Genomic DNA, 26,752 nt, shown 5'->3' on the forward strand with positions numbered 1-26,752 from the left:
GTGTACTGGACACAACACGGAAAGGTTGGGTCTTCCTCCCCGGTGGGGAGCACCTGCAGGTTCACCACCTGGTCTCTCGGTAGAGTGGTGGGAACTTTGAGCACGTAGCCGGGGCGGGGTCTCAAGATAACGTGAGAATCCCGGCCCCGAGTTCTAGGCAATCTGTGGACACGGAGGGTGCTTGCAGATCCCCTACCCTCTTGGAGGTGAGCGCCATCAGGAAAGCCGTCTTTATCAAGACTGAGAAAGAGCGGCAACCCCGAGAGGCTCGAAGGGGGCGGGGCCTCTTGAGGCCCGCCACCTAGGTCGCAAGAGGGTACAGAGTGCGGATAAGGTGGTCACCCTCTCGCGCCCCTTAGGAACCTAATGACCAGGTCGTGCTGTCCCAGAGGCTACCCAGCACTTGGGTCATGATTGAGCGGCCGTAGCGGCTACATACATTCCCAGTGTGGAGGGGGAGAGGTTACTCCTCAGTCTCTCTTGAGGAAGGGACAGCTCGTACCCGACCGAGCAACTCCGTGGGTCTTCTCGCCGAGAAGAGCACCAGGATGAGAAGAGGCGCCACTTATGGGCGTATAGCTGCCCAGTGGCCGAAGCCCTAGCCTGAGTGACGTCCCAACCAGACCGGGGGTGGGTCACTCAGGATCTCCTCGTCCCGTCCAGACATGGAGACCAGGTTCTGCCTGGGATGCCGTAACATGCACCTTCCCCTGGGGAAGCAGTTCACCAGGGGGAGCGGCCAGGGGGGAGTTGTTGTCAGAGCCTTAGCTCCGAGAACCAAGTCCTGGTTAGGCCAAAGGGGCGTAACTAGTACCACTTGATGCTCCTCTTCCCTGGCCTTGCACAGGACCTGTGCAATGAGGCTCACTGGGGGGAAGCGTACTTCCGTTTGTCCCGCGGCCAGCTGTGCTCAAGGGCATCCGTGCCAAGGGTTGCCTTGGACAGGGAGTACCAAAGCGGACAATGGGTGGAGTCCGGGAAGGCAACAGGAACACCTGTGCCTGGCCGAACTGCTCCCAAATGAGCCGGCTGCACGGGGATGGAGTCGCCACTCTCCGCGAGGCGTCAACTGATGAGAGAGCGCATCGGCTGTCTGGTTCAGGACGCCTGGGATGTGTGTGGCTCGCAGGGAACTGATCACCTGCTGACTCCAGAGGAGGAGGCGCCGGGCGAGTCATGTTAGCTGCCGTGAGCGAATGCCACCAATGATATACGCCACAGCAGCTGTGCTGTCCGTCCGGACCAGCACGTGCTTGCCCTGCACGAGAGGTAGTAGCCTCCTCAATGCAAGTAGCACAACCAACAACTCTAGGCAGTTGAAATGCCAACGCAGGCGGGGGCCCGTCTACCTCCCCGACACTGCATGCCCGTTGCACACGGCACCCCAACCCTACAGGGAGGCATCCCTAAGGGAACCCCTGTCCGCAAGAAGGTCATGGGAGACCAGGGGGTTAGGGTGTGTCGGCAGAAAAGCGTTATGACCATACGCCTGCTGCCGGTGTGCCACGCTCTCCAAGGAACTTGACTCTGTAGCCAGTGTTGGAGCGGTCGTATGTGCATCGACCCGAGGTTCACCCCCGCCGAGGATGCCATGTATCCCAGGAGCCTCTGAAATGTTTCAGGGGGACCGTTGACTGCCTGAGAGCTTCAGGCAGTTCAACACTGATCCGGCGCGCTCTGTAGTCAGTCGCACTGACTCTGGGAGGTCGCGAGGGCGCGGGCTTCCTCGTCGCAGGTCTCGCGCCCCCCGTGGGGGGTGAGCGGGACCGCTCATGAGGACAGAGTCGCGTTCCATACCGAGAAAGAGGACGCTCTGCACCGGGGAGAGCTTGCTCTTCTCAGTTGACCTGTAGCCCCACCGATCTAGGTGCCGGAGCACCAGGTCCCTGTGTGTACACAACTGATCTCGAGAGTGCGCCAAGCTGAGCCAGTCGTCGAGATAGTTTAGTACCCGCACACCTCCTTCCCTAAGGGATCTGCGCGATCAACCTGAAAGTCAGTTATTGAGCCTGTTCAGAACACACAGACCCAAGATAGGGCGCACCCCCCCGCCTTTCTTGGGGACAATGAAGTACAGGCTGTAAAACCCGTTGAACATCTCGGCTGGTGAGACGGCTCGATCACTCCCTTCACCAGAAGGGTGGCCACCTCGGCCCGAAGTACGGGAACATCCTAGCTTCTGACTGAGGTATATCGTATGCCCTGAAACTTGGCGGGCGTGAGGCGACTGGATCGCGTAGCCGAGACGGATCGTCTTCCTAGCCAGCCTGACAGTCTGGGAAGCCGGACAGGCTCCCAGAATGAGACAGGGGGACTAAAGGTACGATCCTTTTCATCGTCCCCCGACGGGTGGTTCGATGGCTAGCAGTACGGATTTGGCTCTGCTGTTTTTCCTGCCTGGCGACTGACTGAGAGTGCTGAGGGCTGGTGTTTATACTCGACATTGCGCTTCGCCATGACGCAACGTTGAGTTTGCCGTTCACCGTTGTGCAGAGGGTGGGAGCGGCTGTGATAACCCAGAGAGAGATGAAACTCTCTTTTTGAGAGTAAGTGGGCGCTAGCTCCCCGGAGGGGGCCAGCAGATGGAGAGACGGGGCAGGATCTGTCCCTATCCGACTTCCCAGCGATGTGGCTGGGGTCGGGCCCAATGGTAGACTCGATCCCCCTGAGGTCTTCCCATAAGGGCCGCTTCGCCGCGGCTGCTGATGGGGCGATGGTCTCCTCTTCGCTGTCTACTCCAGGGGGGCCGCCTGAGTGGGGGGCGCCAGAGCTGGAGGGCTTCAAAGAGGACCAGGGCTGCTGGGAAGCAGACAGTGCATGGGACTCGACGGCCGAGTCGAGTTCTCGCTTCTTTACTGTCGAGAACCCTCCGGGGGAGGCCGTGTGCGGGTCTCACGCCCATCGACGGGCGGGGGGTGAGCAGGGCTGCTGCGGCTCGACAGTAACACCAACCAGCCTCCCCGTGCGAGACGGGTGCATCGAGAAAGCGGACCTTCTCGGCGTTACTCATCTGCGCAAGGATCGGCCAGAGGAGTTTCTCATGGACCACAATTGTGGACATCGTCCGACCCAGGGCCCGCGTGTTCACCTTGGTCGCCCGTAGAGCGAGGTCGGTGGCGGCGCGGAGTTCCTGCATAAGCGCTGGGTCGGTCTTACCCTCGTGGAGCTCTCTCAACGCCCTGGCCTGGCAGGAGCCATAGCGTGGAGAGAGGAGGCAGCTTGGTCCGCCGTAATGTAAGCTCTCGACACCAGAGATGCCGAGACCCCACATGCTTTGGACGGGAGTCTAGGTCGAGCCCCCCCTTCAGGTAGCCGCCGCCTACGGGCACGAGTGCACCGCGGCGGCATACTCCACCTGGGGGAGAACGACGTATCCTCCAGCTGTCTCAACTTCGAGGGAAGAGAGGGTGACAGAACTTTGTTTGACGTGAAACGTGCCGGAAAGGGGGCGTTCCAGGTCTTACTAAGTTCCTCATGCACTTCCGGTAAACACTTCACTGGGGGCGGGCGCGGCTTGGAGCCGCGCTCAAACCCGAGGCGCCATGTAGCCAGCCGCGAGCGCCGGGAGAGGCAGTGCCACTGCAACCCAACACTCACGGCGGCCCGGGAAAGCATGGCTGACATTTCGACGTCCGCTTCTTCCTGGGCTCGACCCCCCGAGGGAGGGAGCCCGAGGAATCGTTGGAGTCGGATGGCAGTACGTCACCCCCCGATGCTGCAAGAGACATCTCATCATCATGCATCGTGTCCGAATACGTGATTGAGGAATAAGACGGCGGACCGTCTCCTGGGGAACGGTCAGACGAGCGAGACGAGGTGTGAACGGTCCGTGAGCCAGTGGCTGGCGGATTATCGCTCACAGTAATCCTCATATCACCCTCGCTGCTTGCCATAGCGGACGTCAGGGCCGTAGTCCTGCCGCCACGGAACGGGGAGCAAACGAGGTGGTGTCACCTCGTGGAGTCCCGTGGGAACACAGTGGGAACACGAGACGCAACGTCTGAATCATCACCGCCCGCAGTGCAAGCAGGACGTATCCACAACGTCTGCCCCAGCGTACTGGAAGCAGGCATCGTGTCCGTCCCCCTCCTCGATGAGTGTGTTGCACCCATGAGAACAGCGGGACATGCCACGCTGGAGAAATTTGCTCTTTTAGAAAGGAAATTTGTTCAAACACCTCCAGAACTGCCGAGACGCCCAGGGGAGAGACACTGCAGGAAGGGACCGTCTGCTGTCCGCGTCGTAGATTCCAGCAGAAAAATGATCACCAAAGATCGTAGAGAAGCTCATCCGATGCGTAGGCTCTGAAGAACAAAAGGTGAATGAATGAGCACGCCGGCTTCCCTCTTATACCCGGATATCCGGGGAGGAGTCCGGCATGCAAATTTCATTCGCCAATTTTCATTGGCCTTTTCTAAATACTCAGAAGATGATAGGTTCTCCAGACAAACCCCATTCTGTCGGTTCGACACAACGTCGAGAGACTGACAGAAAGGGAACCATTTCCCCTTGATCTCATGATGTCATTCCTGCTGCATTCTTGTCATGTTTCAACTATTCAACATGCAGTGTTAGTCCGATCGGACTGAAGAAAAGTGCAGCTTTCCTTTGCTTTGTTTACCAGAGGGCTGTTGTATGTGTCATGGGAGTGGATTGGAATGAGGAGTCTCATGTGATCTTTGCAGTGCAGATGCTGATACCTCCACAGGGATCACTGCAATGTCTTCCTTGCTTTCAGATCTGCTCACAAACAGAGTCATTGTGAGGTCTGTCATGGGATTTCAGCCAAGCCCCAGTTAACAGAATAGGAATTGTAGGGCTTTGTCTCTCCACTACCTGTGGATCAGTCACATGGAGGTTTTATTCTTACTTTAGGACAGTGTTGCAAATATAAAACGTCATTGTTTTTCCTCAAGAAAGCAGTTGACACTTTTGATATTTAAACAGCTTTGTTATTCAGGACAATTTAGACAAGACATTTCAATTAATTTGCTTCCCTCTCCTTGCAATATATATATTTTTGCTAAAAATGATTTGACAGCAGATGATGCAAAATAAAGGCTCAGTGTGGTCATATGAGCTGCACACAGTTTCTAGAAGTAGGACCACACAGAAACAAATATAGCACCACTTTTTTAAACCTGTGTGGCTCAGAATCTCTCTGTGTTGTCTGAGAAGGGCTCAGTGCATGTTATGTAATAGTCTGACGATATATGCAAATCCCAAACCCATGGCATTTGGTTCATGCAGTATAGATTTAGTCCACATGGGGGAGCTGTGTGCATTTAATTCACACTCCCCAAAGGCATCCTTGTGGGCACTGCACACTTATCTGCCCACCACTGCAGATCTAGCGCAGACTGACATCCATGGAGGCGGAGGTTTGCAATTAAGTCCATGATTAGTTCTGTGATGTCTTGCTCACCATTTAAAAATAAGAATGTGATTGAAACAAGAATTTGATTAACGGTAAATTTGGTCCGAATGGAGGGTAGATATTACGTCTGCTGTTTTACAGTGCTGAGGTACCGGTGACAAGGGTACTGCTAAATTAGGCTTCAGAGGAAGTTCTTACATGCTCATTACTGGCTGAAACCGAGAAAAAGTTGTATTATTGTTTGTATTGAAGCAGAGACCCCCTCTAACAACCAGGACATCCTTTCCCAAAAGTAGTGTAACTTTATGTTGATCTTAGAACCATTGTCACCAATGGAGCTACGATCAACCTAGGCTTACAATGGGAAACACAGCCCAGAACAGTCTGTACCATAGTAACAACCTAAATGAAAGTTAATTTCAGAAAAATATCTGCTTGAGCAAAAATACAAGATGTACTTGGATTCTAAGCTAAGATCAAGATTATAAAAATTTCTCCAATGTTACCAACCACAGTTGCCCAGATGAAATGCTTTTGGTTAAATTTGATGGATAAGTTTGATGTTCACGCCTCCTTTGCTATTTCTAGCAGTTTTGGTGGTTCCTTTTATGCGGTTACAGATTGTACCTTTAAAAAATACTTAAAATAGAAATAGGTGAATCATAGACTAGAGCCACAGATGATGTTAGCAAATTTTAGTATGTGATGGATTCTATTGGTGGGATGTATTCAAATAACTCCAACTGGTCCACAGCATGTTGTATTTTCAGCTCTGTTTTCTAATAATATATATATATATATATACAGTATATATATATATATATATATATATATGTGTATGTATGTATATATATATATGTATGTATGTATATGTGTATATATATATATATATATATACTTTTTTTTTGAAAATCAAAAAATATGTAATAATATATATAAATATATATATACTGTATATATATATATATATTATTTGAAAACAGAGCTGAGAATACAACATGCTGTGGACCAGTTGGAGTTATTTGAATACATCCCACCAATAGAATCCATCACATACTAGTAGACACCCTTATAGTTTCCATTAAAGCCAATACAAATCACATTATAACCATTACAAATCCATTACATTTTCAATTGTGTTATGGTCAGGGTTGTTTTGACTGTTTTTCAGTTTCAGTTTGGTAGTGTCTATGTTAGTCCGTTCATAATTTAGATTGCATTTTAGGAGACGTAATATTTAATAACTCAGTTTTACTTTCATTTTTGCAACTTTACAGTCTTGTGCCACATTGTCCGTCCATTTAAAAAACCTCTGTGCCTTTCCTCTGCATTTCCGTGACATAATAAGGCAGAAAGTAAATAAACCCCTGACAGAAATAATACAGGTTTAAGTGTCTTACATTTTACTCATGCACGTAGATATGTGTTTGGAAAACGCTTGAAAGCGTGAGTGTGGACGAAGAGCGTTTTTAAAAGGAAAACTCTGATTTTAAACGAAAACATATTAATGTGGACATGGTCTAAGAATACGTTTAAAGAGTGGCCCTGTCGTGCATGGGTCTCGGCCCACCAGTGGGTTCTTATGGAAAAAAATCGTAATATTTTAATAGTAATATTGCTGCGCTGACCGAATATAGTGCCATTTATGCACATATTGTGATGACCGAATATGAAGTGGATCTTAATAGCTCCTCTTGGCTTGACTGCTGTTTTCCTGAAGCAAAGTCATTGGAGAGATGTTTGTCATTGGAGACCCTCCCCCATGTTACTGTGCCCTACTGCCCAGTGACCTGAGTGGTTTGACTTGTGTGTCTGTTCCACGGGCATCTTATTATAGATAATGAAAGGGAAATGACAAGAATAATTGATTTAAATGAGCACATGAAGCTTTCTTTCTTGTATCGGTATAGGCGGTATTCTCCATGTCGTATGAAAAAGGTCACAGCAAGACTGTCCAGTCAGCTGCCAATGACATTCCGTGGTCTTATTGGCCAGTTTCCGTGCTCCCCCTCCCCCTGTTTCTCTCCTCCATGCAAACGTGCATGAAGTCACTCCATTATCGCTCCTCCTCCTCCATAGATGGCTATGAGTTTGTCCGTCTCACTGGTAACCGCTACAGATTTTTCTCTCAATGTATTAAATGACGTAGAGCACCCACGCTGAGAATCTCAACCCAACTCCTGTTTAACGGAGCCCATGTGACAAACCCCACGCGCTGCAAAAGCTTTAGCTTCCCCTCCCACCTTCCCCTCTCATCTCTCCTCCTCTTCTCTTGCTCTCCTCACTTCTTACCGCTCATTGTGCTCGCTGTGGCATTCTTCATCCCTCTTTTGGAAAAGAGCCGGCTGCCTAATGCGCGTCTTGCGTGATGGATAAGCGTTAACTGAAAGAGCTAAAAACTGGACGTATACTCGCTCGGACAGACAGCATGGCTCCAACGGGGCCTCCGTGTAAACATCTCCACTGTATCTGACAGCTGTGAGTTCGCCTGTCAAGAAGGTGAATAAAGGAGCGTAGAAGACCAGTAGGAGGACAGAAAGGCATTTTCCATTGTGAGCAGGTAAAACAGAAGACGACCAAGAGACATCAGAAGAAGGGGAGCAGCGGCGACGGAGAGGGGAAAGTGTGGACATCTCGCTGGATGAAGGAAGCAGACTGGCTGTCCCTTCCCTGGCGTGATGGAGTGAGACAAGGAATGAGGGTGGATGGTGAGAGCGGGCAGCAGCAGCAGCAGTGGAGGGGCCGGAGGAGGAGGAGGTGCAGGGGGAGGTGGTGGAGCAGGAGGTGGCCGGAGAGGCAGGAGCAAGTATCGCTCGAGGAGGCGATTCTCCGGCTCGTCTGTGGCTGAGCGGCTCAGCTGCAATAGCGGCGAGAAAATGTCGCCCAGCATCAGGAAGTTGGACTGTTTCTCGCCCATGCTGTGCCATTGTAAAGTGGCCTGTACAAACAGCACCATCTCGCTCATGTTTGGATGCAAGGTGGGTGGCAAGAGTATATCCTGTATCCAAGAGTTGTTGGCAACAGTTTATTCTCACCAGCTGCGAGAAAAGAGAAGAGAGACTCAACCGCAAGCCACACGTATAATCAACTTGATGAGATAAGAGTTGTCTTAGAGATCTCCTCTATAGATAAAAGTAGGGATATATAGGCTATAGATAGTAGTTGTGGAAGTGTTTGGCTGGTGGTATTAAAGCACCCTGAACCAATAGCTGTCAATGCATATGCCAGTGATGTCTTTCCCCATTTGACAGCTCTTTCTCTTTTAATCAGTCATTGGCTTATCTCTGCTCTGACTCTAGTTAACACTCTCTGCTCTCCAGTAAGCATTGCATGCATTTCATTGTATTAGCTCAGGGTAAAGGCTGTGGCTCCTTAATGAGAGTGTGTCACAGTAATATACACAGTGCATGTTAGCTCTGGCATTAACACAGCAGAAGAACTTCCCGATCAAACATTTCACTGGGTTCACTTGCAGAATTACATGTGTGAAACACCTTCATGTTTATACTGTTGCATTGGACTGAACCTGAAATGTCATGTGTATTCCTTATGATATTCGATTTGTGCATTGGTTCATATACATTGATAGGTAGAGACTGTAGCTTGACTACGCTCAATTTAAATTATACATGTAAATATGTAGAGTTTGGTTCCACAATGAGATAAAAAAATTCTAAAATCATGTTTTGAATATGTTATCATGTTTTTATTGTGTTAGTTAGCTGTATCTTTTGAGTTATTGTGGCTTAAATCAAAACAAACCAACTGCGGTTTGATTGATTTTAAATGGAACGTACAATGAAAATAAAAGATTTTTTAATTTTTTTTAACCGAGTTATCTCATTTTGGAACCAAACTATTCATATATTGAAAGGGACAGTTTAGCAAAAAAAAATCTATTTACTCATCCATGAGTTGTTCCAGATCCAGTTCCATTGAAAGATATTTGGAAGAATGCTTGTAACCCAAACAGTTCTTGGACCCCATTGACTACCATAGTAGGAAAAGTTACAATGGTAGTCAAAAGTGCCCCAGAACTGTTTGCTTTCCTACATTCTTCAAAATATCTTCCTTTGTTGTTAACAGAACAAAGAAATTTATAAAGCAATTTTTCTTACTATGGTAGTCAATGGTGGCCAAGAACTGTTGGTTACAAGCATTATTTCAAACATCTTTCTCTGTGTTCATCATAACAAAGAAAATTATACAGATTTACTTGAGTAAATGATGACATAATTTCAATTTTTGGGTCAACTGTTCCTTTAATGTCAATTTTGTTTTTTCCAGTACAAATTTAAGTGAGATCTAATTTTATACATCAGTTCCAATGTTAAGATACTGTGGCTAGATATTTTGTTTAGTATTTTCCGTCATAGCAAAGTTTCACAAGATGTCAAAGCAGGATCAACCGTTTTGTGTTGCTGAGCAGCAACAGGTAGGGCTGTGCAAAAATATCGATACATGAAACTATTGCAATATTTTTTTTTTCAATAGTGTATCGATAGTGATACCTCTACTATCGATAATTTTTTTAATCATGTCATATACATACAGCCAAAAGTAAGTGGAAGCGAGCATGGTGAAAAATATAAGAACGCTTGGAGCTCTCAGAGCTGATGTGTGGGTGCTTTGGTTTTCAAAATAAGTCATGGAGTAATGAGTTATAATAAAATAATGCTGTTTGTAAGCTTCGCAAGTCATGACACAAGTCACTTGGCTACTGCAGTGCATTAGACAAAAAGTTTATTAAGAAAAGTAACAATGACATTTATTGTGCTTTCACGGATGTGACACCAGCGCATTTACAGCACGGATGAACCAGAGGTTTTATACTGCCCATGTTCAGTGTTTTAACTGTAATGCACCACAACAGCCAAGTGACTTGCGTGAGCCACCTTATTCCCCTGTGCTACCCTCTTGAGGGGCGCAATCCACAGTTTGAGAACCCAAACCTCTGATCTAAAGGTCCATGCATCGCACATCATGGCCACTCTGCAGAGGTAAGGGATGTTTCTACACTTATCCTTACAGAAAACCCCAGGTGGTGCACATTTTGTATTTCTAGCTCTACTTTTTATGTTTTCTATTTAAAGTATTGCAATATATCGCAAATGTGTATCGTATCGAAATACATAGCAATATATTGTATTGTGACCCATCTATCGTGATATGTATCATATCGGGAGGCACTTGCCAATACACAGCCCTATTTGACAGCTTGTCTGGAATGGCACAAACACAGACAAGTGGAGTGATACATTACAAACAGTGAAATGTTACAGTGCTGAGAAATCTCGGCACTTTTTAAATAAAAACTAAACCAAACTAGAGGACTGGAGCTAACTGTTCTATAATTCATGTTATGACGTATTTGTGGCATTGCTGGTTGACTTTTGTAAATCAGCGACACGTTGTAGTGGCTGATAATGGTTAAGTGTTTTTATCAGACTCTCGAATATTTCACTTTTGCCCACACTTATGCCTGATGATTTTGTATTATTAATTCAAATGATTATTTAGTCACTAAAACTAGAAGTATATTATTGGAATAACATTTGGCAGTATTTATCTATAGGGTCCTTTTGGTTTCTGGCGTGATTGCTGTCTGTATGTTGCCATATGGTGTCCCACCATGCCACCTCGAATGATGGCGTTAACCTCTTAAATCCGTAATGCACAGACCATTGATTCAATTAGAATTGGGATTGATGTTCAATTAGAATATTCATTATTAATTTATTTGATCTCAGTGAGTGAGCTCTCTCGAACGTGTTAATCTTTTTGTGCGATCCTGAAATGGAGCAAGATTATTGTGTGTAGATTTTTTTACAATAAAAAAATCAGTTTTTTGCAAAGCATTTTTTTAACTGGAGGTGAAAACAGCAGTGTGACAGTGATGCATGAGAGAGCCTTTTCTTGCCTTTGAACCGCTGCTCTCCTAAATACTAATTTCTCAGTCAATTGTCCTTTGTTCCAGAACACACTGGCTGAATGTACGGCTTCTATTTTTAGATTCTTAAGGAAGATAGGAGTTTATGATAGCTTTGGTTGCCTCCTTGTCTCTGTCACTTTCTGTCTTGGGACTTCAATTTAACAATGGCGAGACTTAGCTACATACCCTCATTTATCAGCAGCACATCAACACAGTTAACTTTTATGAACACACAGTTAGAATCCGAAAGTAACAATTCTCAAGCACCAGAGTAGCAAAATGAGAATTTGTGAGTAAATAAAATGCAATGTGCAAGGACCGCTAAATAATCATATTGTAATAAAGACAAAATCATATTTTGTCATTTAAAATTGGTATTTATCCACCATTGACAAAATGTGGCAAAGAAATGAATTTTGTACCCTTCATGCACTTCTCACCCTTTTTTCTGTAGATTTCTGATTTCAGCTGCTTACGAGAATCTCCTTGCTTTGTTTGTTTGTTTGCCGTTTAAGATGACTTGTTTGGTTGGATAAATGCACACTACTTAGTTTAGTTTAGTTTAGTTTAGTAGTACTTTATTATCCAGCCTTGGCTGAAAAATTGTCTTTGGTCTCGCTATACAATCAACGATACAATTAACAAACACAGCATCACAATACATAACAATACAATACACAACATCCACCTCAGCAAAATAAATAAAAATGTAAAAACATAACAATTCACATTCCTAACCCTTATTCAAGAGACCTACTGTATTTGGTAAAAATGTTTGTTTATATATTGCCTTAGTTGCTTTTGGTGTTCTATAACAACGACGAGATGGCAACAATTCAAAAGCATGATTCGGAGGGTGTGTTTTATCTCATAACCAGCACACCGAAATGAAACCAGCATGTTAAACCTTGATGACAGGAAGAGTCATATGAAAAAGTAATGGGACCACAGAGGGGCTTATACTGCATGCTGCTCTCTAGTCTAGACTGTCAGATTGACAGCACAGTTTTAGCATCTGATCACACAGATGGGATAAATGCCCATGTCATAGCACCCCAGATTTTGTTTTAGACTCATTTTAATGTATTGTCCTTCAACACTAGGACCAACGGCTTGTGCAAGCATTTAGTTACTGGAAGTGTTGCGTTATCATCCTGTATGGTCTGTTTAACCATGTTTAACTGCAGTACTGTGTCCACACTTGTTAATTAACGCATTAAGACTGTTGTTGAGATGAGGCACATTATATGTAATTGTTACAATAAATTATACATTTAAACTTATTTACTAGGAGCTTGCATTTAATATAGCCCTTTTCACACAGAGATCCTGGAAAATGCACAGAAAATGTGTCCAGTAATTTGTCCCGGGATCGTTAGATTTTGTTCATTCACACTGCCAGTGATTTTCTGGAAAAGACATATTTATGTTCGGTGTTTCAAGGCTTAAATCAATCATCATCTGTTGTCTTATTGTTACATCAGTGACACCGGATGCCTCCCTATGTAATGGAGGACAAAAGAATTCTGTTTACTGAATGTCTTTATCCTAATCCTAAAGGATGAGCTTATGTTCTAGTGAGTGGGATGTTGCCAGTGTAATTGGGAAGAGACCTTTAGAGAAACATTTAGAACTTATTTTAATACTAACATGCAACTTCACTTTTTTCTTAAATTGCAAACTAATACATGATGAAAGCTGCAAGCTCGACTAGGAAAGAACTTCTTTTTAATTTTAAAAAGTTTCTTCTGTACAGTACACGTTTAGTGGAAAAATATCTTGTGTTTAGCATTTATTTTTAGAACAGAAATTGATTTATTTTTATACAGATACCTGGCTTTTTGCGTTTACATTTGGGAGTTATAGAATCCTTTATATTTTGATCATGCATCTTAGTCATTTTTTTGTAGTTTAGTACATTTCTGGTTGCTTTTGATGTTTTTAAGAATGAAGGTGCATTTCCTGTTAGTAAACACAAGGCCGGGTGTATTCATCATCTCCTATTAATATGAATAAAAATGTCTTGGTACATAATTTTTCCTAGACATTTTTTTCCTGCCAGTCACAACTATAGTAGGATCAGGTGCTGACATATTAATTCACTTAGTTTTAGGGAGTTGTTTCTATGAAGATAATGGTTATCATAATTGCTCATATGTGCGTTTCCTCTTTGTTTAGGACTGTCTGAAGATCCGCCGCACATGTGCCGCGTGACATCGGCCAAACCCGCAGTAAAATCAATTTATTTGACGAATAATCTTGCTGTTTTGTTGTGCCATTGTTTGGGGCTTGCGCAGATCATGTGAAATAGGATATGATCACATAATGAGCTGATGCGGAAGAAACTGCACCTGTCTTTACTTTCATACATTGTACATAATCAGAGAATATTAATATTAATTGGATAACTTAATCAGTCACAGTTTCGAATCATGTATTAGTCTTATTTGTATGACCAAAATTACTGGAGTATTTAAGTCTTTCTCCGCAGTAATAAAAAAACAAGATGTGGCGGCACGTTAAGACAAAGGAATAACACTTATTACAGATGCTGTTAACATTTACTCAATGAAGACATCCGACTGTGCTTACGTTTTTACTCGCCAAGCTGTGTCCCGTGCGCATTGCCTGAGTGCACTGACTGAAGATCGTCTTTTGAGAGCACGCGAGTACTTGATGCTTTAAAGTGGTTTGTACTTGTGAATTGGCATGACTTAAAATAATGTGCAAATGCCTATTCCGTCAACTGATGCGCGATCACTGAAGCAGCTCGAGCTAGCCAATGCTTTCAGGGTCTTCAGCCTTCCGTGTTGATTGGCCGGACTCGTGACTTTCAGCAAATCAGATGGGCGGTGGGCGGGCATTGCCCTAGGCCAGGCCAAAGACTGGCGTGTTACAACGGAGGAGGCTGCATTAGAGCCAAATAGCACGTTTCAAAAATAAATACATTTATCGGCAAATCGGCTTTGAAAATGACCGATGTCGATAATCATAAAAATGCTTAATATCTTAATATCAGCCAGGGCGATAGTCGGTCGACCCCTAGAATAAACAAGGCATTAGACTATGATGGCCCACCACCGTCTAATTTGTTTCACCATAGTTTCAAAGTGAACTGAAAATCGTTTTACATGTTTTATAATAGCACAGTGATAACGTTGTTTGAGGCGTTGTTTCTGGATCTGATTCTGCAATGCATGCATGATCTGTCACTTTAATCAGACCCCCGTGTCGCGTGCTCACACATACACACAGGCACGCACAGGTGTGGTGTTTACAGATATTTTTCCTTCAGAGAGCGACAGCGACTAGCGTCATTTTGGATAAACCTTAACTTTAAGCAAGTGGAAAAATGTCTCTCTGTCGTTTCCATTCAATGTGCGGCAGAAGCAGCACATTCATAACCAAACAGCATCTTAAAGTAACTTGTGAATGAATGAACGAATGATTACAAAACAGCGTTTACAAGCACCTGTCATTGTTACTGACTGGACATATGATTATAAACATTTGCCTGTAATTATTATTTTATGTCTGACAACAGAAACATTAAATATGTAAACGACTTCAACTTTATTGGGTATTCAGTTGTATTAAAACACAGTAAGTTCAGAGAGTAAACACATGTACATAGCGATGATGTCACAAACATGCTAATTAGCACGTAACGTCACCTTGTACCATAGTGACGGGTTAAAATAGATTATGACAGATTTTTTACAAGCCTGTCTGTCAAAATGACGTACAATGAAAAAGTCTAGCACAACCTCTAGTGCAGCCTCATGTTGAGCTGTGGCTGTTTTTTTATCGGGATTCCAGTTCTCACTGCTGGAGTATCAGGTGTGTCCCAGAAAAGCCTCAGATTGAATAGTGAGCTGCCTACCTCAGCCACAGAGGACCATGACTCAATTGTGAGTGGTCGTGGTTGCCAGGAGATCCTCCTCCTTCTGTGCTCATCAGGGAAGACTGAGAGTTCTCCCCTTCTATCATGTGCGTCCTCCCACCTGCTCTACACACTGAACACCTACAAAACAATCTTAATGATAGGAATTCTTTATGCTAGTCTTACCGATGAAACCATTTCGGGATGTTCAGGGAGCATTGTATAACGTGGCTGTATTGTAAAGAGAAAACAACACCTCCCGAGCTCTGTGCACATACATTAAAAAGATGTGTATTTTAGAAAGCCCTGCGACTTTTCATTGTTCACAAGGCTTAGTCACAGGGTTTGGTTGCTTAATGTCAGTATAAAGAAATATTGCAGTTAAAAATGTTTAGAAAATAGCATTCCACCGGCTTCAAAGGGTCCAATGCATCAAATGAATAATTTGCTGTTCTTCTAGTCCGTTTATGCAGCAAGGTGATTCATAACAGTATATCATTATGCCCATTATGGAATGGATACCCATTCAAATCAAAGTATATTACAGAGCAGCCCATACTGTAGATCATTGTCTAGTTGTTTTTTACTTCACACTGCATCTTAAATGTGCTGTTTGTCTTGTCCGAACATACTTGAATTGAAGGTGACGCATCCCACGTAGGCCTATACAAGTGAGAAGGTTGAAAAGAATATGCAGTTGAAAAAACTCATGATGACAAACTAATGAAGATATGGTTATGGTATGTGTTGGGTATTGTGTTTGCCAAGTGCACAAATGCAAATCTGCCCACTGATTATACATCATGCAAATGCTTACAGCTGGCTGAGTGAGCTGGTCCAATAAGCCTGGTGTCAGCTTTAAATAAGAGCTGTTGAATCATAGGTTCACCTATAGTGAGAAGTAGTCGGTGTCTGATAAACCTGTTGCCATAGCAACTGTGGCCATCCTCTGCCTGTGTGGAAACAACTCATCAGCTACCTTTCTGTGTAAGCAGATACCACTGTATTACTGAGGCAGGGCAACCACCGTCTTTATGTTTTAGGTCTTGTTTCGGCTTATTTGACCTTCATCAGTTTATTTAGTCTCTGTAAACCCATTTCTTGAAACTACATCTGTTTACCAGTTAAATAAAAAACGATTTCCTGTTTACAGCATCTAGAAAAGTTGCTGTAGTTTTGCTCTGTGTATCTCTGCTGTTGGGTGTTATTTGCTGTCACTGAAATAGAGTGAAGCATAAGCACTTCTGTCGGACAGTCATAAAGACACTTAACTGATCTTTATCAGTCAAAGATTTCCATAAATTTAAGGATTACAGTATCTGCCATCCCTTAAATGAAATGCCTTCCCAATGCTTGTTGCGCTTGTTGTAGTTTTAATCATGAAAGTAAGTAAGATGATGAAATGTGTGGAGATTCTTTCAGACTGTCATATTTGTTCTGTCATCCAATATCTGTACCAGTTGTCACGGAGAATAAGACAAAATTCTCAAATCTGTAAATAAAATTCTCAAATCTCAGTTGTTTTATCTGACACGTCTATTGGTCTATGCAGAAGTACAGGCAGCATGATGAAGACACAGGATCTCCACAGGAGCAGAGTTCGCCCCAGCTTACTGATGAGGCTCCTGGGCCAGAGCTGGTCCAGGTGGCAGAGAAAAACCTCTCCCAGATTGAGAATGTCCATGGCTACGTGGCACACGCACATATCTCCCCAATGAAGGTAAGCTCCCAAAGCCTTGAAATATGGATTTGCACTTTAGTTTACCTGTTTCAACATTTGCCATGTTGTCAATGTCACATTGTTGTGTAAATTCTTCCTTGCCTTGCCATACTGTTTGTTTTAACTCTGTGTGCCTCAGCCCTCTCTCTCTCTCTCTCTCTCTCTCTCTCTCTCTCTCACTCTCTCTCTCTCTCTCTCTCTCTCTCACACTCACACACACACACACACACATTTTAGAATGTCTTTTGCTTTCATAGGTCCCATAGTAGCATTTCTATTTGGTCAGCCATTTTTGCTGCATGCTACGAGTGCATTTTGCTACATTGACATAGATGGTGCTTAATGAAAAACAGAAATACCCCGGTACACAAGGTGGCGCTGTGCAACTTTATGCTTCTGACACACTTTTACGTAAATATACTTTTTTCTGGAGAAATGATAATGGGTATGTCACGCTGCACAACCAAGCAGCACGGAGACCGCCATTATGGTTTGGGGAAAACTCGCGCATGCCTACAGACTGAACACTTCGTTTTTGGAAAACGCAGTTTACAAGGAAACGCTGCACCCTTTAGATGTATGACCTCGCAGCTTTCCCCTCAGTCCTGATCTGAACCTAGAACCTATACCAGCAGCACACACATAGATAACAAATAGCATCTGCCACTACTTATAACCTTCACTGCTCACACTTAAATCTGCGCCTTTTCATTCCTCAAGCCCACCTCGCAACCCGTCATCCATCTCAGACACACCTTCACCAAGTCAATACGGTTATGCCCAGACTGTTGTGAGAGTCACCACACCATTAGCCTTGTCACTGGTGTTACAATTCAAATAACAAGTAAAATAAAATAATTGAATAAGGAACAAGATTGAAGTTGCCCATTATTATTGGTAACAATGTAATCATGCCGGTGAATACTAATCATAACATTTTAGGCATGAAAACGGAATTACATTTTTTAACTTTTTGAAGTCAGAAAGTCACTGTTTTTTGAGAATGAACCAGTAATGACAATTTTAGAGCGAGAGTAACTTTGGGCAGAGTTTTTGGTCGGCCGTGATCCCTCTTTTTTGAAAACGAAAGTAAACTTAAATATTAGTTCAGTAAAGAAAAGAATAACAGTCCATCAGTGTCTTAATCTTTATTTGCTTGCTCATACTTGTTCGCAATATATCAATAAGCGTTATATTCCGCCTTAATGCCCGATTCACATTTCACGTCTTTTCCGCGCGCATATTCGTTATTTTAAATGTAGATGCACGGCGACGCGTTCGCGACGCGCACATTTTCCTAGGCGCGTCGGTGCCACATCGAGATGGAAATAGTTCAACTTTTCAGAGTGTCGCGCGCGTGCACCGCGGTTCATTTGAAGAGAGAAAGAGGCATGGCTCGCGTTTTCCGCTTGGTTTTAGACGTGAAATGTGAATCGGGCCTCAAACACCACTTCCCGAACGCTTCCGTCTGTACTTAATACATTAGTGAATCCAACAATATCGTATAGGCACCGGAGAGAGACCCAAAAGCAGATGGATGCTTAAAAGTTTATTGAACAAAAGGAACAAACTAAACAACTGACATCCGAGGCGGGGCTCGGGTAGTTAACAGGGCAAGACAAGATCTGGGTCAGACAGGCAGAGGTCAGGCGAGGCACGAACGTAATCCGAACGGAGAGCGCCAACTCGAAAACCGGACTGGCAGGGGTCAACCGAGGCACGGACGTTACCACAGGAGAGAAAGGCAGCAGGGGTACCAGGCAGGCAGAAGTCAAACCGATAAGGCAGTCCAGGGAGCAAAAGGTGGTGATCACCAACACAGGTAGCTGCGCACACACTAGGCACAAAGGGTTAACACAACAGCAGAATCAGACTAGGCAAGATATACGTGAGTACTGGGCACGGCGAAAAGCAAAAACAGCAAAACACAATAGCAATGGGAAAAAGAGCAGAGGGGAATATAAAGGGAAAGAATTAATCAGGAGAAAGGGAACAGGTGCGCGAGAGAGCGTAATGGGTGAGTGAGAGCAGCTGTGCAAGAACGCACATGGAAGTGACAGCCAAACCAAAACAAAAGAAAAGAGGGAGTGAGCAAGGATCAAACCCGAGTCCTGACATGGCTCTCACTAAAACCTTGGTGTTTCGAGTCAGATCCGTGGGCGTGGCTTGTTGGTTTTGACTAAATCCTTGGTGTTACGATACCTTTACCCTAACCCACACCCTAACCCTAACCTTACTCTAACCATCTTAACTACCTATGATTGTTAAAATTGCCGAAAAACAGAGTAGTATCTGACTGCAATATCGGAGGCTGCACTCTCAGGACCGCATTTCTGGGGACGCATTTCTAGGACCCTGCGACAACGGAAGTGACGAGTCGAGTGCATCTTTCCAGAATGGACGACAATCAGAGTGTGAGTGTCAAATTTGAATGAATTTGTATTAGTTCAACATTAAAAACATTTAACATTATTGGAAAGTTAATGAAGCCGAAGCGAGTTGCTAAATAGTCTTGAATGCAATATATAGCCACAATATAAGCTTCTAATGCTGCTGTAAAACGAGTTGTAAGTATATTTGTTTAGCGAAACTGTAGCACGACTGGCAATGTTGATTTTGTGATTATGGGATGATTATTAATTCTAGACCTAGCCAGCACAATAAACTGTAGCACTCTTCATTGTGAAACCTTGTTAAATACTCATTGTTTTTCCGTTCTAAGTAATTTAAATTCATCTTAATGTTTTAATTGTCTCGTGCTCACAGTCAATTTGTTAATCCCACGATGCATGTCTCTTCATTTTGACACTGTTTCTGTAATATTGATAGTTACATTTGACATCATGATAATTGACTGTTAAAAACCATGTGCTAGATTTTGTAATGTACTGTGTAACGTTAGTCTATTCAAGGACACAGCTCAGTGCAGGCAGTAGTATGACAAAAGATGTAAATTGGTCAAGTACTAGGCTTCGGCGTAATTTAAGTCTATTTATTTATATTGTTTTTTTGTTTTTGTGTGTGTTTGTGTGTGTGTTCAACTGTTCAGTTGTGATTTTAAATAAACACAATCTTAAATCTGCGCCCAGAGTCATCATTGTGTCTTCACTCTGTACTTGAAATGTGGTTGAACTAGTGACTAAAAAGGGAATACCATGATTTCTTGTTTAATTTTTTTACTTATTACATTATGCTAGTTAGTCACAATAATTACTCAACATTCAGCTGTTAGCAATAAGGTTTAATTGCATGAAATATAGTATTTGTGTGTAATAAACCTTTTAAAAACTAAGTAATTAGAATTGGGTGGATATACTGTCTTAGCTGCACTTTTTCGGTCCTCAAAAACTACGGTCCTTGGTATTACGGTTCTCTCCTAACTCCGATTCGGTAGGTGGCGCTGTAAAAACCAATTAGGGTCCTAGAAGTGCGTCCCCAGAAGTGCTGTCCTGAGAGTGCAGCCTCCGATATTGCAGTCGGATAATATTGAAAAAACACGGTTGCGTGATGACGTCAGACTCAAAACACCAAGGATTTAGTGAGAGCCGTCCTGACATATCGTGTCTCGTATCTGTATTGGTATAGTTGTGAAGTGAACTCCGCTATCCTCCTTCATTTTGAAAGATTTTTATAAGTTATAACTTGGTTATCGTTTATCGTTATAGTGTGAACGTCCATTAAAGCTGGGTATATATCTCTCTGTTAACTATTACAACTATTACAACAAATAATGCATGCAGGGCTGAATTAGACAGATACCCCCTGATAATACACATCCAAAAACGTTCTCTTAAATTCTGGGCACACCTTAACTCAAGTCCTCCTAACACACTTCAATATGAAGCACTTAAAACCCAAGAGCTGAGACCTAAAGCCAGTCCCTTCTGCCAGCTGGCTCTGAAACTTCACACCGGCACAACCGAACAGAACCAAATCAGAATAAACCAAATGATCAAAGAAAGTAAAAAGTCATATTTAGATCATTTGGAAAAGGAAAGTAAAAACCAAAGTAAACTAGAATGCTATCGGACCCTAAACAGAAAATACAATCTGGCAGATTATCTCTACACTGTTGGAGATGTGAAACAGAGATGGATCCTGACCAAATACAGACTCAGAGATCACAGTCTGGCCGTAGAGAGAGGCAGACACAGACAAACATGGCTTCCAAAGGAAGAACGAGTCTGTGCACACTGTGACACTGGTGAGGTGGAGACAGGGACACACGTTCTCCTTCATTGTGATCAATTTAAAGATGTGAGAGAGAAACACTTTCACAAAATGTCAAAGGTCATGCCAGAGTTTGATAGGTGTTCAGAAACAGAGCGAATGCAGATGTTACTGGGGGAGAAGAGACACACATCAGCTGCTGCTTCATTCATCTATCAGCTGCACAACCTCAGAAACAAACTACTGCCTTCATCTGCTACAATCAATGCACATCTACACTCTTGACTTTATTACATTCTCATGTTTCTGCCTGAAATCTACTTTTGATATTGAGATTTTATTTCCATATTTAATTTGTTTACTTACTGTACATATCCTTACTCAGCACCTTAGTTAAAACATTTTTTTTTAATCTCATGTTTGTACTTAATGTATGTCTTAATGTATGTCTTTTGTTATATGTTCAATGCTTTGGCAATATTGTAAGAACACGCAATCATGCCAATAAAGTACCTTGAAATTGAAATTAAAAAGCAATTTTTTCTAAGGCTGAACGATTAATTGCATTTGCGATTAAATCGCGATGTGATAAAAGCTCGGAGCTGACCAGCACCATCTCAAAAGCATTTAAAATGCATGGAAAATGCGCGCCATGCGGCTTTCTCCAAAAGTACGTGGGACGGGAGCTTGCTCTCTCGTGGTGACTGCCTGCGAGTGAAGAGAGCGCGTTGCACCACATGCGTGCTGCGGCTGCGCCTGTCTCTAAGCACTTCCCGCGCGTCTGCATTTAATATAATGAATGTGTACATTGACCTGTTGTTCAATGACCTCAGGCTCGACAGAACGTGGCACTGTGGAAACTTTAGTGTAAAAGAGGAACAGCACGTCAGTTGTGTGGGACTATTTTGGCTGTTTTGTGTGGATGATGCTGCGCAGTGTCAGATATTGTGTGTGCTAACATTAATGCTACCTCAAGGGGCAAGACTACTAACGTCATGCAGCACTTACACAATCATAAAAGACAATATATAAGATATATATTAATAGTTTATATTTTTACTTATTTATTTAAAGATTGTCTAGTAAGTAAACAGACAGTGTTTAAGTGCAATCAACATGTTTATCATATGTTTATTACAGTGACTCTGCATTATCAAATTACTGAGTGTGGTAAAGCCACAGTTTTGTTTTATTTCTGTAATCTGCACACTGAGATTAATGACTTTCATGTTACACCAAGTTTATTTGTCAGTGCTTTATGTCATGATAATTATTAGGTTTGTCGGACTGGTTTGTTTGTCGGACAAAATGGCGGTCAGTCACGGGGCACATAATATCGGCGTTATGATTGGTTAGATCGCCTGTCAATCAAACTGCTTGCGAAGGGTCAATTCCAAGGTTATGGGTTCGCAGCCCAAGGTATGATGACAAACTGCTAAAATATATTACTTGTCATTTAACTTTGGATTAAAGTGTCTGCCAAGAAATAAATGTTAATGTAATTATGATATTTATTTACTTGTAATGACATACTAGGCAGTGGCGTAGCAAGTCAGGTCCGGGCCCATGCAATAATTTTTTTTACCGGGCCACATCTGTCCGTTAACGACCGCGTTGCACATTACTGGACATTGGTTGTGTACTCGGGTGTGTTATTAACATGTTGACGCGTGTCAATCACCCTCAAATAGTAATGGCAGACCCCAAGGGAGTGTGAACTCCCAAGCGCCAGAAAGAGGGAGTAAGTGACGCAGCCAGAGTTTTGCACATGTTTTTACACGCGCGTGAACGGCCCTAACATTTATATGATAATACAGTTGTTTAGTAACATTTAGTTACTTACATCGCGCTCTTCGTTTTTACACTCTAAACATTTTTCTAGGGTAGGACCCACTCACATATGTCAATAGGTACACCAGATCTGAGATCAGTAATCTAGTTTTTTTCTACAGTATTGTATGGCCATGAATAAAACTCGGATGGGGGCCCCCAATCCCCCGGGCCCATATGCGCCTGCATACCTATCATTCCCAGACGCTACGCCACTGATCCTAGGATGTCTTCTTTCACTGTAGCTGAGTCATTTTTCCAGATATTAAACGCCTGAGGTGGAAATTTAAACTGAATATATTCACATAGCTCTGAGTTACAAACTAGGAGATAGCGCCATTCCTAGTGATTAATCACCTGCCATTTTAATTTGTACCAAGACAAAATGATATAATAACTTGGTGAAGGAAATGTTGGAGATTTCTTTATTTCTTTACTCCTGACAGCAGCGGAGGGTTCTGTTGCCACCTTGTGTTACACTGAAATCATTGCAGGTGCAGACCGCTCAAGCTCATAGTAAGGGTGGTGTATAAACAAAAACACATTTTCCTGATCTGGTAAAGTTCAAGGCTGACATTCTCTCACAAAAGTATGTTCATATATTAATGTATTTACATTGATTTTGTCTTTTGTATGTTATAACAGCCATCATAGTCCACACAGTTGCCATGTGGGATTAACATTTCCATCTCAGTGATGCATTAAGTCTGTGGTTCGTCCTTATCACTCTCCGTTTTGCCAACTCTAAGGCTGTGTCTCAGAACCTAGTGAGCTGCCTACCTATACAGCATTTTTGAATATCCAAGGAAGATCCATTTTGGGTAGGATGCTTTTTTTGGTCATTTTTATCACTTATGATCCCCAAAATGCTGTGTACAGTGGGTAGGCAGCCTACTAGTTTAAGTGTTAAAACATTATTTAATATGCTTCTTATAGACACTTTTAACCCAAGTTCAAGTCTGTATTGTAATTCGCTGAGTTCAATGCCCCTCTGTAGGTTGAATCGCTGGAATGCATCTTCGATGGGGCGTCTACTGTAGTGAATGAGGAGAGTACCCCTCCTCCACTTACTCCCCTCTCCAACCCGTACCCTCAAAGTCCTGTGACCGTCCAGGTAACAGTCATGCCTCAAACATGGCAAGCGGCATTCGCCATCTCAGTGTGTTAGTGGTAGTTAGGTGCAGCCAAACTGCAGCTTGCCAGTTCTGTGTTTGTCATATGGCTGTCAGTCATGTGCGTTCTAGTGTTGGTCATCTCTATGTGATTAGCTTGATTGATGCTGCTTCATGATGAGTCGCATATCTTTTAGCAGGCAGGCTTAATGCTCGCGCTACAGTGTGATATCACCCCAATCATACTATGTACCCCCTTTTTCCTTTATTTACGTGCATGGTCCTCTAGAATCTGTATATGTAGCGTCTAAAACATCACCATGTATTAAATGCAATGGTTGTCTGGCTGTGTTTTGTAGGGGCGAAAGCTGTTGGCGTTGCATTCATTTAGTGCATGCTGTCATGCATAGAATGCTCCTCTGCTTCCATAGCGCATGGCTAATGTTTTTTTTTAGAGTTTCTGGATTTCGTGCTGCGATCCGGCAGCCATATCACCCTGTAGGCCAAGACTGGTTGCCCACTGGAGCTAAGCAGGGTTGAGCCTGGTCAGTACCTGGATGGGAGACCTCCTGGGAAAAAAAACTAGGTTGCTGCTGGAAGAGGTGTTAGTGAGGCCAGCAGGGGGTGCTCACACTGTGGTCTGTGTGGGTCCTAATGCCCCAGTATAGTGACGGGGACGGTATACTGTAAAAAAGCACCGTCCTTCGGATGAGACGTTAAACCGAGGTCCTGACTCTCTGTGGTCATTAAAAATCCTAGGATGTCCTCCGAATAAGAGTAGGAGTGTAACCCCGGCATCCTGGCCAAATTCGCCCATTAGCCTCTATACATCATGGTCTCCTAATCATCCCCATATGTACTAATTGTCTTCGTAACTCTGTCTCCTCTCCACCAATAAGCTGGTGTTTGGTGGGGGTCCTGGTGCATTGTGGCTGCCGTCGCATCATCCAGGTGGATGCTACACATTGGTGGTGATTGAGGAGATTCCCCCCTTCGATGTAAAGCTCTTTGAGTACCCAGAAAAGTGCTATATAAAAATGTAATGATTTATTGTTATTATTATCTGTGAAAGCTATGCATTCTAGTTCAAAACTGATGCCTGGAAAATATGATGCTGGAGGTAATTCTGTATGATCAATAGCAATTCCTTTTTATTGTGGATTTTGGCAGGAGGTAGAACTAGGTTATGACTTACTGATAAGAATATTAGAGGTGAAAGTTCATATTAGAGGTCGACCGATTGATCCGGCTGGCTGATAAATCGGCCGATTTTGGGGATTTTTTAATTAATCTGCATCGGCCTATTGTGCTGCAAATTAGGCCGATTAACAGGCAGGTGCATCTGTGAGCAGCTAAGCGTTGTTGTGGAACACACGACGCTGCCTCTTGCTGCATAAGGGTGCGATCAGACAGAACGCGCTTTTCATGTTCGAAAACACGAGGCGCGCCACGCTGCTCTTTTGGTGACTCTTTGAAAAGAGCAGCACGCAGCGTTTATTTATGTTGCTAGGTAATCACCGAAACAGCTGTCCTGTCAGTCAAGGATTATAGCACGAGCGCTCTAGTTCCTGTTAACTGTCTTATTATCAGAAACTTTAAAAAGGTACAAGCAGAGGGTGTTTGCTCGGACCTTTCTCGGTTAACCAGTGTCAGCCAGCACAAGTTTCTCCTTCATCATTGCAGTCTCCGGACGTTTCAATCAACTGTAAAGTTCCGTCACCGTATCCGAAGGCCCGCCTCTCCACTCATTCGATCCCTTACAGAAAAGACACACGAAATTCACATGTGCAAAAAACACATGTGATCACATGTGAAATGTGTGTTTTTGGAACATTTTGGTGTGAATTCCCACGTGAAACCCATGGGATAACATGTAAAAACCCATGGGATAACATATGCGACATGTCTCTACATGTGATCACATGTTCTTCACGTCACCACATGTTGCACATGTCATCCCATGGGTTTTTACATGTTATCCCAAGGGTTTCACGTGGGAATTCACATGGAATTCACACCAAAATGTTCCAAAAACACACATTTCACATGTGATCACACGTGTTTTTTGCACATGTTAAACACATGTTGTATACATGTGATCACATGTGAAATTCATGTGTCTTTTCTGTAAGGGATTGGACAGTGGAAAAAAGCACACATGACGTCAAGCGCTTTTCTGCTCAGAGTTGACTTTTTTTCAACTTCGGGCGCTCAGAGCGCTCCGCCTAAAACGCGAGGTGCTGCAGGTGGCAGAAACGCGAGGCGCCCAGCGCGCATAAGCAGCGCGCAAAACGCTCCCTGCCAACTGAAAACAATTCAAAAGAGGCGCGTCTCACAGCAAAAGACGTGTTCTGTCTGATCAGAGCCTAACACTGTGATGTCCCACTCTGCCTGCTAACTATTTAACTACCTGGTAACTTCACAAGAAAACGGTAAGACTTAAATTATTTTTATCCTTCGTTCTTAGTCTAGCCTTGTGTATTTCATTGATTAAATATGATGCTACTTGAGAATGAGAGTAACTTTTTCGAACCGAATTGTTATCTGCCATCGGCTCGCCTGATTTCTAAAAATCGGCATCGGCCAGAGAAAACCCATATCGTTCGACCTCTAGTTCATATCCAGGCCTACAAATGGTTTGTAATTTCTTGCTACGCAGTTGTAAGAAAAGGCAGTGTCGGTATGGATTTGAGGCTTTGTCCTTCAATCACTGTTCTCATACAAATCA

The 26,752-nt window shown here is 43.6% G+C and overlaps 1 protein-coding gene across 13 annotated transcripts in view; it reads left to right on the plus strand.

Annotated features, from left to right (window-relative positions):
• The window catches only part of dlg1b (discs large MAGUK scaffold protein 1b), a 100,440-nt gene that overhangs the window by 27,459 nt on the left and 46,229 nt on the right, over nucleotides 1-26,752 (plus strand). For 6 of the 13 annotated variants that reach the window (XM_057334062.1, XM_057334063.1, XM_057334064.1 and 3 more), the window contains exons 4-5: nucleotides 16,745-16,912; nucleotides 23,910-24,026. In XM_057334062.1, coding sequence (XP_057190045.1) covers nucleotides 16,745-16,912; nucleotides 23,910-24,026 — 285 coding nt within the window. Of the gene's footprint in view, nucleotides 1-7,270; nucleotides 8,356-16,744; nucleotides 16,913-23,909; nucleotides 24,027-26,752 lie in introns of those variants that run through there. The other 7 variants (XM_057334070.1, XM_057334069.1, XM_057334071.1 and 4 more) reach the window with 3 other exon arrangements.

Source organism: Triplophysa rosa, linkage group LG5 (genome assembly GCF_024868665.1).
Source record: "Triplophysa rosa linkage group LG5, Trosa_1v2, whole genome shotgun sequence".
In the NCBI taxonomy this organism is placed as follows: domain Eukaryota; kingdom Metazoa; phylum Chordata; class Actinopteri; order Cypriniformes; family Nemacheilidae; genus Triplophysa; species Triplophysa rosa.